General features: G+C 26.9%; 1 protein-coding gene and 1 long non-coding RNA gene across 3 annotated transcripts in view; one reads left to right on the forward strand and one right to left on the reverse strand.

Annotated features, from left to right (window-relative positions):
• The window catches only part of LOC107069813 (homeobox protein araucan), a 121,792-nt gene that overhangs the window by 57,693 nt on the left and 47,530 nt on the right, over positions 1 to 16,569 (forward strand). For both annotated transcript variants that reach the window (XM_015327421.2, XM_015327422.2), the window contains exon 2: positions 10,595 to 10,993. In XM_015327421.2, coding sequence (XP_015182907.1) covers positions 10,595 to 10,993 — 399 coding nt within the window. The remainder of the gene's footprint in view (positions 1 to 10,594; positions 10,994 to 16,569) is intronic.
• LOC149033549 (uncharacterized) overlaps positions 1 to 16,569 on the reverse strand; it is a 106,497-nt gene that overhangs the window by 31,961 nt on the left and 57,967 nt on the right. The window lies entirely within an intron of this gene.

Below are 16,569 nucleotides of genomic sequence, written 5' to 3' on the forward strand. Positions count from 1 at the left end.
TTATCTTTACCGATGAGAAGAAGGCTCACGGCGGAATGAGTATCAAGCATAAATCGCGCTGACGTTTTCGCTTAGGTCGTTGAGATATCGATCGAATAAAAATATACTTAAAGAAAAGAGTAAAAGAATAAAAAATACTTTAGGAAAAAGAAAGAAAGAAAAAGAGAGAAAAAGAGAGAGAGAGAGAGAGAGAGAGAGATAGTACGTTATCGTTTGATCGGCTCGCTAAGAGGGGAATGATCGTTTTTATTATCTGCCATTTAATCAACGTTAAGAGTCTTGAAAAAATAAATAAATAAAAAATAAAATAAAATAAATTATACAACAAAATGAAACATTGTGTGGGAGGAAAGATCATTCATTACTTTGATCATCTTAATTTCTTAATTTAATTTCATTTAATTGATTTTAATTTATTTTACGCTCGTCCTTTTGTAAAATAAAAATCTTGTTTTTTTCCGATTTTTGTAAACAAAATTTGTATCTTACAATAAGTTTGATAAAATGAGTAAAACAATGAATGAAAAAATAATTCACGTACCTTCAACATTGTCGTTTATAATTTAATTCTATTATTTTTAATTATACTTTGGTACTTTGGTAAAAAAAAAAAAAAAAACCCAAAAACATTTTATTTTAATTCTCATTATCATTTTACCAATGTAAACACGTACAAATATACGTTTTCCTAAGTATATTCATTATTCAGATCAGTGGGTTTGACTTGAACTGTAAAAACTTGTCAGATAACGCTTGCAACATTGTATGTATGATAATTTGCAATACTTGATATACTGGAATAGAAAGAAAAAGAAAATGAAAGACACGTGTTTACTTTATATCACCGGAACTTCCAATAAAACGTTTAAATGATACAATCTTAAATATTAATATCGTTAGTTTTATGATTTAAACTAGTCTTGCAAAACCTGTAACATAGTTAATACATACACAATGTTTCAAAATATGTTAACATAACCTCAAAGCCAGTCAAACCACGTTAAAATAAAAGTAAAACCAATTATATTGGGATTTCTAGCACATGAATACGCTATCTGGTGGCTAAATTCAAAATCACAGTAGATAGGTCGAATTGTTATGCCATGTGGGATCTCTAGCACATGAATACGCTATCTTGTGGCTAAATTCAAAATTACAGTAGATAGGTCGAATTGTTATGCCATGTGGGATCTCTAGCACATGAATACGCTATCTTGTGGCTAAATTCAAAATTAGAGTAGATAGATCGAATTGTCAAGCCACGGTCCTGCCAGAAATCCCAATATGTAATAGTATGCTCGATACAAACCTTTTCAAATTATAATAATTTTAGTATTAGTTTAGCATATGTATAATATTTTTGACAAAATATGCTCATGTATTTTGAAACTTCCTATATATATATACATGTACTTAAAATTTGTTAAAAGATTAAACGAGAGTGAAAAAGAGAAAGAGAAAGAGTATCAGAGTTAGAAAATGTCAGAGATAAGAGAACGTAAACAGGTACTTAAAACCTATTCGGATATTACGTTTGAACTTTTGTGAAGGTTATTCGATTGGTTACCATTGAAAATTGAAACGAACGTGGTGCAAGAAAAATTTGCACGTATAAATAACAGGATATATCATTCATTTTTTTATATTATGCATTTATTATAGAAATGATTTTACAAGAAATATTATTACAAACTGGTAATATTTAAAATTGTAATTTTCCAAACTTATGTGTTCAGAATTTTTTATCATTGCTGTGACACGGATTAATAAATTTAGTTTTACACACACAAAAAACGAAAAAGAAATCATATTTACGAGGTCGTATTTGTAATTAAGATATCTCGATTTTCTTTTTGTTCGAATTAAATTGAAATAAATGTAAAATACAACCAAAACAAAACAAAAATGTCTTTTATACAGAATGTATAGCGAATTTATTATATTTAATTATACGCTCGAGTGTAGAATTTTTTTTTTTTTTCAAAGATAATTATAATAGTATGAAATAAATAATGACGATATATTTCAACTAACACATTCAACATTGTGTAGAAATTATTTAGAACAAGATAAATTCATGTGTACAATCATGTGCAATTTATTAATCTTATTGTCGGTCACCGGTGACCCATGAGAAATGTAACAAGAATTTGTGTTTTAAATGAACGTAATCAAATGTTTGAATATTGTTTTTTTTTTTTTTTTTTTAACAATAACATTATCACAAATTTTTAATATAATAAAATTGATTTATATATAAAATTATCTTTTATCATGTACCTGATTAATAAACAATGACAATTTTCATTGAAATTATTTTTTAATTATTAGATATTGAAAAAAAAATGCAGGTTTTAAATAAAAAAAACTTAATAAGACGGAATAATAAATATTGAAATTATTTCAATAACATTTAAATTAGCATAATAATATATGTGAGAAGTTTAACAAGGATTCGAACATCATTATTTTCTAACAGAAAATAAAATTATTATTCAATGACAATTTAATTATAAACGTGTGTCAACAAAAAGATCTAATCTTCTGATCATTCTTAAGATTGCATTTTTATTTGCGTCAGAATAATAGGAGATAATTAATAAGTAAATGAAAATAATAATAATAATAATAATAATAAAAAAAGAAAAAAAAATCATCTCAAGGCAAAAATAAACAAATTCAAATGATACTTATAATACTTACGTAAATTTATACGAAGAAGTGATGACTACTTATGGATTATATTATTTATATATATATATATATATATTTAAACTCGTCATATTTGCGTGCAACATCAAATCAAGTTTTTCTTACGATAAAACATATTTATTATTATTATATAATTACATGATATAAATATCGAGTCTCTATTTCTTTCAACAATTTGTTTTTTACAGACAAAAAAGAAAGAACTTATAAATGAACATCAGGCAATAAATAATATTAAATACAGTTAATGTGTTATTTTTTTCTTTCGATTATAATACAAATATATTCATTTTTTAATTGATTAAGGTGTAATAACGATGAATTATTACAAATCTTAATTGTATACTTTTAAACAATTATAAATTTGATGTGAATTATGAGAGAGAACAAAAAAGAAATAATCATCATTTTCCTATCATATAAGTTATGGTTAATATATTAACAAATGTATGAGGTGATACATGGGGTTATGATATTTTTCTTCGTTCCAGTGCACAAACACGCAAACTATAACTAATATTATTGTTTTATACCATTTTAGTCTTACAATTGAGAAAATTTGTGTACGTGTTTGTGTAGAGTAAGAAAATTGATGATTTTATGACAATACGAACCTGTTGTGGTTTGTTTCATTTGCAAATCCTCATCTCCTCAAAATCACTTCACTTCGTAAAAATAATTCAATGAATTTCTAACCCAAATAAATCCTAACACATTAAACAAAAAAAATTGAAATCATTTTTGATTTAAATAAACCCTAACGCAACCCTGATAGGAAAAAAGATTTTCTAGAGACATCCCCTCTCTCCAACTTTTCAGGTAACTGACGCAAACCCCGATTCAACCTTAACGGAATAACCTTGATCCAGTTTCAACTGACTGTACATAAATGCTGTTCACAAGAACACTTTACCACCTTAGTAATTAAACCATAGAAAAAAAAAAAAAAACTAACATTGAGCATGATACTAATCAGTTCATATAAGTTAGTTATAATATTCATATTACACGAACAAAAATTGCTCACACTTGACAATATCGTATAACATGATTTTATGCAACCGTGGGTATCGTTGTTAACCAGCCTTTATCCTTGATCACTCTAGAATATTTTCTTAAAAACAAAGTGCCAACGACAAAAAGAAAAAACCAAAACCAAAACCAAAAAAAATGAACTACTTTCGCAAATGTAAACGTCAAATAGAAATAGCAACGAATCGGATCGGTGTAAGAGACATATTATAACAAATCGTGAAAAAAACTTTCTTTCAACATTTTCTTCGTGAAAAGAAACATGAAACGTCCTCTTTTTATTCCAACGAGGCAAAAGAATCGTATAAAGAAAAAGAAAAAAAAGGATGAAAAAAGAAAAAAGGAATACGATGAGAATGAGGAAGAGGAGGAAATAGGGTTGAGGTTCGATTCGAAGGGTTTTCGCGGCGTCGACGGCGGGTAGAAGCGAAGGGTGTATGGGGGTGAGGGGGTGAAAGCGGCCTCTTAAAAGGTTCCGATGGGAAACTCAGCAGGGCGTGAATGGCTCCAGACGTGCTGGAGGTGCCGCGCTGCGTTTCGCCAGAAAAGAGAGGAAAGAAGAATGGGGTAGGGATAGGGGGGGGTGATGGTGGTGGTGGAGGAAGGGGAGGAAGATCCGAAGGACGCGAGAAAAAGAGTGTGAAAAGAGAGAGAGAGAGAGAGAGAGAGAGAAAACGAATGAGAGGGATAAGGAGAGACGTTTGGTGCTTTTACACATTTACACTCAAAGGACACGTTCATATATTTTTATATTTGTGTGTGTGTGTGTGTACGTGTTGGTAGTTGGGAAAAGGAGTAAATGGTGGATGAGGAGGGTGAGGGAGAAGGAGGAGGGCCTGAAGGTACCTTGGCACCTTCGGTTTTTGTTCACGAAAGTTCGGTTTACCTCGTTCCCGTTTTCTCTCAACGAGAGAGACCAGGCTACTCTACCTTTTTTCTTTTTTTTTTTTTTTCTTATGTCTTCTTATTCTTATAGTTCTTCTTCTTCTTTTTCTACTCTTCATTCTCATTCTTGTATACCTCATTATTATTATTATTATTATTATTATTATTATTATTCCCTTGTCATCAATTTTTCGTTTTCTTCTATTTTTTCTTTTCGTTTTTTTGACTCGTCCGAAGACGAGTTCTGGTTGATTCAGAGAAAGTTAAGAAGAAAATGAGAAAAAGAGATAGGTGGATTGTTAAATATAATAAGTAAAAAGAGATTGAAGTATGTTGGTTATTAGTGGGTCAAAATATTCGATTACATGAAACGAAAAGTTAAGTATTACTATTCGAGTTGATTTTTATTTGAAATTGAAAGTATTTAATTGTATGGGAAAGTTTGTGCAAATGTATAAATTCTTTGTTTTATTTTTAATAAAAAGTAAAAAGAGTAAAAATGTTCTATATTTAATTGAAAAACACACAATTCTATTTCACCTGTTAGAAATTTTCAAAGTAACCTAAAAAACGCAACAAACGTATACAAATAAAAATTAAACAAGATTCAATAGTACAATACAAATAATTAGAGAAAACCTCAATGAAAATCTGAAAAATAAAAACTGTAATTAAACCGACATATTTACAGTCTATAATTTGAAAAAAAAACAATTTCCATATAATTTGTTAGAAATTTTTAAACTAACTTAAAAAAAAACACACAACAAATATGCATTTATGATTCAATTACAATAGAATACAATTGATTAGGGAAAACACAAATGTGAAAATTTGAGAATTGAAATTATAATTGACCAAAATATTATTCTGTAAATCGTTATAGCCAATCGTAACGTTTGAACGTGTTAACGTTTACCACGCATAATTTATTAGTAAAGTAGGTTTCTCTCAGTTTAACATTGGTGAAACAGGATAGGTAATATCTCTGATAACCAGAGAGAAAGAGAAAATCGTTCGATACCCCGTGCGGTATTTTGCGCGTTTTAATCGAATAGCTCTCGGGACTTCACGATTATTAATCGTCGCACGGCAATGGCACAGCACGCGACGCGATTTATTGGCGATCTCCGTTTGCCCAGGCGAAACGTTCCACCACGACGACGGTGGCACGATTTCACGACTCGCGAGAATAAATGGCTCTGTTGGGTTGAACGATCACGAGAAACGATTCCATCGCAAGCCTCGAAAACTAAATGACCTACCAAAAAAGGTAAACGTTCGAGTACGTCTGCCTTCAACTTTATTATAATACTTCAAATATATACACAGTGAACAATCTAATAATCATTTAAACTTCGTCAATCCTAATTTCATTAATAATTGCAATATTTAATTAACAACTAGATCAAAACAAATTGTAAATCGTTCATCATTTTTCTCCTTTAATTAAATTTCAAAATTTAACCAAAACTAAATATACAACACATCGAAAATTAGCATTTATAATCTTGTCATTCCTAATTTAATTAATAATTGCAATATTTATTTAACTACAATATCAAAACAAATCGTAAATGTATTTTTAATTAAACATTTTTCTATTTTACTAAAATAATTTTTCTGAACTTAACCTAAACGGAATATACAACACGTCAAAAAATTGCTTATTGCATTTGACATCATTCAAAATAACTAATAAACTAATGATTTTTAAACAAAAAATACCTAAATACATTTTTATTTAATAACTTACGAGGTATACATTAACACTTAAATAAATATCTTAAAAAAATGATATTGAAAAAAAAAAAAAAAAAAATCCATACCACAATTAGATCCTGAATTATCGTACAGTTACCTTTGGGACACCTTATACGTATATGCGTGTCTAATAAAACATAAACTGGATTAAATCCACACCTTTAATAATTCAAAACGGATTAATGTCAGACGGAAGCAACTAAGAAATCAAATTTTCGTCGATCCTATTTATCATTTAAACTCGTAGGCGTTATCTTTCTTTTTTCTTACTCGAACTCTCTGGTGATTTCAACATGGCCTACGAATAGAAAGGTACTCTCTCTCTCTCTCTCTCTCTCTTTCTCTCATGTTCTTTTTTCATCTCGAAATATCACGCGAACATTCATATACAATTTATCCTACATGATATACCAATAGGACGTTATATGTGTCCGATATGTTTCCCATCAAATTTTCAAGTACCTTGTATGTTGTTATATTTGAGTTTTACCTATACCGAGTCATGAATTCACACATTCACGCGATATTACGCTTGTCCAACTCTCTACAATTTCCTTGATAGAAAGGTTTACATTAAACGGAGAAACTGAAAGTGTATATGTATATATGTATATATGTATGAGAGAGAGAAAGAGAGAAAGATAGAACACAAATCCGTTCATATGTTTGCAGTTTCAAGCTTCGTTCTCACTTCTCTCGTCTCTCACTCGAACCGTTTGCCGACGGAATGCGGGAAGTTAGTGGAAAGGGTTTATCAAGGTGGATACGAGTTCTAGCATCCTACTGGAGTGAGAAAGAAAGAATGAGAGAGAGAGAGAAAGAGAGAGAATGAGAAGTAGGAGATAGGGAGCTACCTCTTCTCTCGAAATAACTCCACGCCCTTGCCGTATTAATTACTGGGATTCGTTCCGTCCTCATTTACAACGAGCTAATTTACCGTGGAATATACCTAACGTATTTTCATTACTATGGGATACCATACGAATCTATGATTTTAACTATGATTTTAATTCATCTTGAACATTTTTATTCTATATATCTTTTTAACGTGTTTGTACATATACACGTATTTTTGTAATTTTTATTTTTATTTTTTTTTATTTTATATAATTGCATACTTCCATTCAATTCTAAATAAATAAATATGTGAAATCAAGTTCTTATTTGAATTTATTTATATTATTAAAAAAAAAAATAAATAAAAATATTATTATATTAAATTGAATATATATAGTAATAAATATAATATAATATAAATAATTAAAAAATGTAATATAATAAAAATAATATTTAATAAAATATTTATTTATTATATTATTATATTAAATAAAACAAAAATATATTAGTATATTAATTATAAATGCAATTAATTTATAATTTAATTTTGATATTTATCATATATTCTATAACATATATATTTATATTTAAAATAAATTAAGTTAATTCTTTTGTTTTTTCTTTTACATCTGATAAATGCTATTCTTAATAGAACTTGAAATAAGTAAATTAGGAATTAGTTACAAATTGTATCTCCTTGTTTTTACCTATAATTATTATATTAGTTAAACTCATGTTTTTCACGTATGAATAATTTGTGTGATTTTATTACGATACAAAAATAATTTCAATATTTTTAATTATCAATTAAATTACAAAATGTATATTCGTACAAAATAACAAATATGTGTCCTCATTGTACGTTTTACAATTAGTATTAAAATAAGCTCATAAAATTTTATGATAATTTTGTATGTGTGTGTGTGTGTGTGTGTGTGCGTGTGCAAATTTATATTTTAAGTTTGAACTTGTTAAAAGATGGTCATAAATATTATTTTTAAAAGTTAAATAACAATAACATAATTACACCTTTTAAAAGTCAAACAATAAACTAATGATAATTATCAAGTAATTTATTATTTCCTTTTTACATTTTGTTTTTTCTTTCTTTATTTTTTTCTCCTCTCTTTTTGTTTTATTTTTAATTTTTAATTGTTACACGTGTTTACTTTTATCGGTCATGGTATACTTTATCACGTCATTATATAATACAAACTGTTCCATTTTCTTAACCTACCATTTATCGACAGTTAACGCTTATGGTAATACTAATTACCTTTTTTATTAGTTAGACTGAAAGAGATATACAGTATCGTGGTAAAACCAACAGGTGTGCCATGATATTAATGAAACAACGCACTACAATTCCTTCCATTTGGTATATCAAACATCAATTCTAATGAAATTTATCGAACTGACCAATCATTGATTTGTATTGTATTAGATAAAAAGAATACAAAAATGTTTGATTTAGTTTAAAGATCACTTTCAATGAAACTCATGCAACTAAACACCTTTTTTTTTTTTTTTTATCATGAATCGTGACTAGGTAATCAACACACATACTTAAACATATACAAACATATATACATATATACATATTTCATTTGATGTAAAACAAAATATTAGATCTAATAATACTTGTTTTAAAAATATTTTCATACAAATATTAAAAGAACTTTTAATTAATATTTGTAATTATTATTAAATATTTAATCGGTTAATTTATGTGATCCATTTGAAAAGTATTCTACTTAAGTTTTGTATCATAAAAAAAAAAATTGCAAATTTCTCGATGAGGTGTAATACTAGTCAATTACAGTTAACTATTTAGTAACATTATGTAAAACAAAAACTTTATGTTCTCAATCGAATATAATAAAAACGTTGCAACCTAACATATGAAATAAACATTATTCTATACTAAATAATGATTATACATATCTAATAACAATAAAATTATTTAATGACTTGACAACTTGTGTCATACTTGTCATAAAATATACAAGTGTATATCTATTACTTGCTAGACAAGATTTATTTCAACTAATTTAGATTTATTTTTGTAATATTTGAATCCTGTTACAAGAGTATATGAAATTCATGTAATTTAATTTAATATCTTTTTATAATCTTATCTTTGATTGAGGATGAATTGACGTAGAAATTGTTATTGTTGAACGAGTTTTATTTGTACTATTTGAAAAAAAAAAAAAGAAATTCAAACCATTGTTTTCAATGGAACTAACGCCACGCCTTCGAATAGTACCGCCTTATTTTGTAATCTATCCTAAGATCGTATCCGTTAAAAGGTATGCCGATCTTTAACTATCTAGATGCTAGAATATTCCGTATCGAGCTTCCAAAGGGTCAAGAAAGTTCACCTGATTCGTGAGATCGCGACTAATACCGGTTAAGAAGCTCAACGTGTTCAGCACGTTTTAATACTATACTTTGTACAAAATGAACAACCCATTGTTTATCTAAGTATAGTGAATACAATTTATTATTTTGCATTGTTCAAATTGCTAATCTCTTTGTGTGTATTTGTGTGTGTGTATTGGTGAATTGTGCAGTTGAATTTACAAGTAAAATATGCAAAAGATGTCGGCAAGATGAGCTTTTGATCTGAAAGTATAAACATTATATTGCATTTATATTTGTAGTTTATTGGTTGTTTGATTATAGAAGATATCTAATAGATAATATAATTATCGTTTAATCTGTTGCTAATGTCATACAAATTTATGGTTATTACATCATCGAGAGATCAAGTATTGATATCATGAACGATTGAGAAACGGTTTAAAGGTTTTATTTTAATAGATCGTTAAGTCATCAGGAATAAGATCGTTATGATCGAGTTTTGCTGGGACTATAAATAATCAGACTTATATATATATATATATATATATATATATATATATATATATATATATATATATATTCGTTAATTTATCTTGTCATTATATATTTTTTCTAAGTATTTTATTAATCCTATAATATGTTACAAATATTTCTATTAAGTTGTTCGAGGAAGTTAACTGGTAGCAACGGATAGTCCTTGATTTAGTCATTTTTTGATAATCCTAGATTAATCAAATATTTTTTCAATTCTATTGACGAATAAATATTATTTTGTTATTATCTATTTATTAAATATAAAACGTCAGATTATTTTCAGTTCGTGATAGGACAATTCATACTCTATGACTATTAATTTTAAACTTTTAGGCACTACGCACCACTATAGTGGCTTTCGCAGATGCCATATTTTAAAATATATTATTTATTATATATAAAATAAATAATTCAATGAATGAAATAAAATCAAAACTAATTAATAAAATAAATGGGTTTACAGCTGCTGGTGAGTGGCGGGCAGCCGACAACAGCAACCTCGCCTGCAATGTCGTCAGGAGGAGCCCTAAGCCCTGGTGCCCTTTCACCTTCGTCAACGGCAACAACAACACCAGGAGGTGGAGGTGGAAATGGAGCATCTGGTGGTGCCACTACTCCCGTAGCTGCCACTACGGGACCTGGATGTTGTGAAAATGGTAGGCCCATGATGACGGACCCAGTTACCGGCCAAACAGTTTGCAGTTGTCAATACGATAGTGCTGCGAGATTGGCATTAGGTGCATATCCAAGATTGGCACCAACTGCTACCTCATATTCCTCTTACCCTACAACACCTACTACTACCGATCAGGCACCTTATCCTAGTATCGGTATGGACAGTTCTGCCTTCTATTCACCTTTGGTAAGTTGAATTATTTGTTTGTTTCTTTCTCATTTCATTTATGATAGTTTTCATTAGAGTTAATGTTAATTTTAAGTATATATGTTAAGGGTTTACTTGATAAAGGTTTGTTTGATTGTTCAGGACAATTTTATTCTTATCAAATTGATTAAATTGTCTGAAATTTTAATTCAAGTAAATTACAAATAAAATATTTGTAATTGTTGGTAAATCAAAATATAATTCGGAGTGCTTTTAATTTGATATATGCAAATTTGGTTCATTGGATGAAGCGAGTTTAGAAGATTACGTATCTATGATAAAACATAAATAAATGTCTAAATTAACGTGAACAATTTAGATAAGCACATTTACACAAATACTCGTAGTGTGTAATTTAATATATACAAATTTTGTACATATTATTTAATTATAGAAATTTAAAATAAAGTGTATCTAAGATGATAATATTTTATATAAATAAATTTGTAAATTAAGATAAACAATTTACGATTTATCATCTTTCTCAATAAGAATTTTAAATACAGCACAAATGTTCATAATGCGTAACAAAATTTGCATACATTAATTTTGTTCATATTATGGGGTTACGTGAATTTGAAAGAAAATTTATTTACATATAAAAAAAAATATATAAATCAATTTTTAAATTAACGTTAATTATTTTGATAAGATTTATCATATTTCTCAATAAAATATTAAATACAGCACAAATGTTCATAATGCGTAGACAAAATTTTGCATACATTCACAATATTGATTTACACGAATTTAGAAAGAAAATGAATTTAATATGATGAAAATAAACATTAATTTCTCAATAAATTAAATTCTTCTAAATTCATTTTGATAACGATTTAACATCTTTCTCGATAATATGTTAAATACGTGCACAAATACTTGTACATATAAATATATATGTATATAAGTTTCATTGAATTTGGTTGTGCATGAAGTTTAAATGGATAGTTTGGTCGAGGTAGGTGTACCACTCGATTATTATACTCCTCACTCTAACCTTAACTTAAGACGGATTAGCACGTGGTCTCGGCACGAATTAGCTCGGAATCCCAGTGATGGAAATGTTCACGGCAGATCGGACGCGGACGGTCCTTGATCTTCCCTTTCGACCATGGAAAATTCTCTCTCTCTCTCTCTCTCTTTCTCTTGTTGGATAAATCATACGTCTCTTTCTGAGTTATGTGCGCGTGCTCGCGTTTCAGGGTGTTGCACCGGCTGGTAAAGATTATTCAAGCATAGTTATAGTACTAAAACTCCGTCGAAGAGAACGAAAGCGATAATCTCGTTTGAGTCCTCCTTTCGCGGAAGATGCGTCAGTTGGTAAGTTTAACGAGCACCCTCTTACAACACCTCTCCCCCCTCTCATCCCCCCCCGCCCTTCTACCCCCTTACACCTCTTTGCTCTCCCTACCTTTTGCTCATGACGAATTCACGAACATATTTTAAAGGGGTGTGTCTTTGCTTATTCCTCCTTCTTCGTTATGAGACACCCAAAAAAAAAAAAAAAAAAAAAAATAATAAGAAAGAAAGAAAGAAAAGAAGAAGAAAATTAGGAGAGACAAAGTATAAAGTAGAGACAGAATAAAAAAAAAAAGAAATGTAGATTGTGAAAGACAGAAATGTACGATGTAGTCAGAAAGGGAGAAACAGAAAGTGGAGAAAAAAAATGAAATGAAGAAAAAGAAAAAGAGAGAGAGAGAGAGAGAGAAAGAGAGATAGGGTGGGACTAACAAGAATATGAGATAATAATAATGAAGTATATAAGTGATAAAGATTATATATATATATATAAATAATGAATAAATATATTAATTATAATAATTATATAAATATAAAAATATAATAATATTAATAATAATATATACATGTAAAATTATATAATTAATAGTAAATATAATAAATATTTACAATATTAATAATATATTATAATTTTATTATTATTTATTTAATATTATATAATTTATATTATATTAATTATAAATTAATAATTATATAATTAAAATATAATATATTATATTTTAATTATATATATACATATATATGTAATTAAAAATAAATTAATATTATAAATATTTATATTATTTGTGAACAATTAATTATATTTCTTTTAATAATTAAAATGATAAAATAAAAGAGATAAAAAGAGAGAACATTATTACTTCACTTTTCTCTTTTTTTTTCTCTCTCTCTTTTTCTCACATTTTCAGTTTCTCTTTTTTACATTTCTCTTTTCTTTCTCTTTTCTCTCTCTCTCTTTCTCTTTTTCTGTCTCTTCTTAATATACAAGTCTAATAATAATTTCTTGAAATAAACTGTACAGCGTGGGCGAGAAAGTTTTAGAGTCAAACGAACGGACATTTCTTTTTTCACTCCCCCTTGTGTCTTTTCTCGAGCACGATTTTAAGTAGGGGTGGAGAGAGGGAGGGAGGGAGTGGCAGAGGGGAAGGTGGGGGGTGGGGGGGTCGGTGGTACGATAATTTGCTCTTTGACCAATATGTTTTTTCTTCTTCTGTATTTTTTTTTTGTTTTTACTTTTGCTTTTGCTTTTGCTTTTGCTTTTTCCAACAAATAATTTTCTTCTTTCTATTTTTTAAGGGTGGGAACGGGGAAAAAGGGGACTTTGTCTTTATTTTTTTTTTTAAATTTATCTCTTGAAACTTTTTTCACGATTTTAAAGTAACTCACGTACGTTTCGTATAACATAAATTTCCTAATATAAATCGTTTGTATATTTTTGATCCCGTTCGAATAATGTTTTGGCAGTTTTATTTGACTATACTTATTTTATTGCGATAATAAGTTGTTCTTACTAAATCCGTGGTTTATTTATACTAACGATCTCGTAAGTTAAGAGGACAAGTGTTATATATACGTTGATAGTTCGTTGTTTAATAAAATAATAAAAGAAAAAAAATAATAGTTTGATTCGTAATACGTTGTTTATTCAAATCTATGTAATATTTTATACTTATTTTTCTTCATTTTATTTATAATATGCCAAGTACCATAAAGTATAAAGCACTAAAATAAATAATTAATATATATATATATATATATTGTTAAAAATATCAATTAAAAATATATATTAATATATTATTAATTGATCTTATTTTTGATATATTTATTTAATACATTTATTTGTAATTAAATATAATAAACTTTTATATAATTTAAATTTCTATTTTAATATTTTATATTATATTTTTGGAAATAATAATATACTTAATGGAAAATATATATTTAAAAATTTATAATATATATATATATATATATATATATATATATATATATATATATATATATATATAATATTTTTGTAATTAAAAATATATTTTATATAATTGATATTATCCCTGATATATAAATTAAATAAATTTATTTATAATTATATATATATAATATACTTTTATATAATTAAAATCTATTTTAATATTTTATATTATATTATATTTTTTGAAATAAATATATATAATAAATTAATATTATCCTTGATATGTATAAATTAAATACATTTATTTAATTAAATATAATACAATTGTATATATACTATATTATACATTTAGAAAAAAAAATATATATATATATATATATATATATGTTTTTTTTGTAATTTCTACACGTTCGTGCTTGATTGCATATCGTTATTCGTTAATTAGAGTTAAAGTCGGTTCACATCGACGAAGATACGAGAAGCATTCCTTAGAGATTTACATTGCGTGCAAGAACCCAAACGAAAATGTGTAGCACCCATCCTTATAGCTGTTGGTGCTTGCAAACCAACGCTAGTAATTAAGTTAGTGCGGACATTGCTATTACAATATATCGAACGATCGCGTGCACTCATCGGAAGAAATTACTAGGCGGTTTGGATGAATTTTACTAGGGAAATACTACTTGGACTCTTACTTACTTCCTATTGGTTAATTTCTTTTAAACAACGTTAATCAAACTGTCTCGAGTATGTTATATGATAAATATCAACTTTATTTCTAATTTTGTTTCAATCTAAATTATACATTTATTAATATTATATTATTATACATTAAATTTATCAAATATAAATTATAAAAGGGAAAATCATTATCATAAACATAATCTTTGAACAACCCTTTTGATAATTTTGAACTTTGAACAAATCAAATTGAAATTATCAATTTTATCATTTATATAAAATTATTTATATTTCAATATATTAATAAATATTTATATATTTCAATATAAATAATTTCATATAAATGATAAATAAATATATCGCGATTATTGTTAATAATTATTAAAAAAAAAATATAATGCGAAATCAGGAAAAGAAATGAATGAAAAAAAGTTGAACACGTGGTTGAAGAAGCTGGTTTTACTAAGAAGGTGAGATCGAAGAGTTCCGCCATGCTAGTTTCAAATATCTAATCGCGAATATGTCGACGATATAACGACAAGCATAGTTGACATAGAAACGGCCAAGTTTATCGTTCCTTTGATGATTTTACACGCACGTTTGCTTCGCGAGATAGCGCCGGTTTACATGGTCAGTTAATAAAGAGGCTGTTCTTACTATTTACGTCTATTTACGGATTATGAGGTATTTTAAGAAACGTAAATTACTACTGATAATATTTATACGAATACATTTTCTAATACATTTATAATCACTTAATATTCACATTTATTTTATCTTGTTTATTGAATACGTACAATTGGATTAGATTTTATAAGTATTATTATTTAAATATTAATGATTTTTCTAATTATCAATTATTATTATTAACGTTAAATATATATATTTTTAATTAAATTGAAATGTAATATAATTTTTAAATTTTTAATTAAAATTTTTTAAATCAATTAATTGCATTATTTAAAATATTTTAAATATTTTTATTCACATTGATTACAAAGTATTATTTGATTATTTTTATTTTTATTATATTTTATTTTTAGTGAAATTAATTATTTTCTAATAAATTTATTTATTAATTTATATTTAATAATTTAATTAATTTTATTAATAATAAATTATTTTTATAATAAATTTTATATTATTTTATATTATCTTATATTATTAATAAATTTTATAAATTTAAAATACACAATTTAAAATTATTATTATTTTAAGAAATTTATTAAATTATTGAATATAAATAATTTTATATTTTTAAATATATATTAATAAATTATTTAAATTATAATATTTCATGTGTATATCGTCCTGTTGATAGTTGTGATTAATTCGTTGATATATTTTAATTTCTAATTGCTCCCCTCCATTTTCAAATTTCTATTCATTTTCATAACTTTCCACCAATCATTTTCGCAAGACAATTTTCTTTCCCCTATTTTCGATTTTGTTAGGTAGCGTTTCTCGAATGGGTGCTCGTGATCGAGATAAATTAATCGACAACGGCGCCTAAAAGCAACCAATTAGTATAATCACGCTCGATAAATTCAAATTTAATTGGCACGGCTTCCTTTCGTCCCGGAAAGGCATTACGAATTCCCATCAACGTAGAATAATGCACGCGAGCATCTTTCTCATTCGTTGCAATATTATCATACTTTTC

This window comes from Polistes dominula, unplaced genomic scaffold (assembly GCF_049000335.1).
Source record: "Polistes dominula isolate Pdom_NZ unplaced genomic scaffold, Pdom_raw_medaka contig_32, whole genome shotgun sequence".
Taxonomy (NCBI): domain Eukaryota; kingdom Metazoa; phylum Arthropoda; class Insecta; order Hymenoptera; family Vespidae; genus Polistes; species Polistes dominula.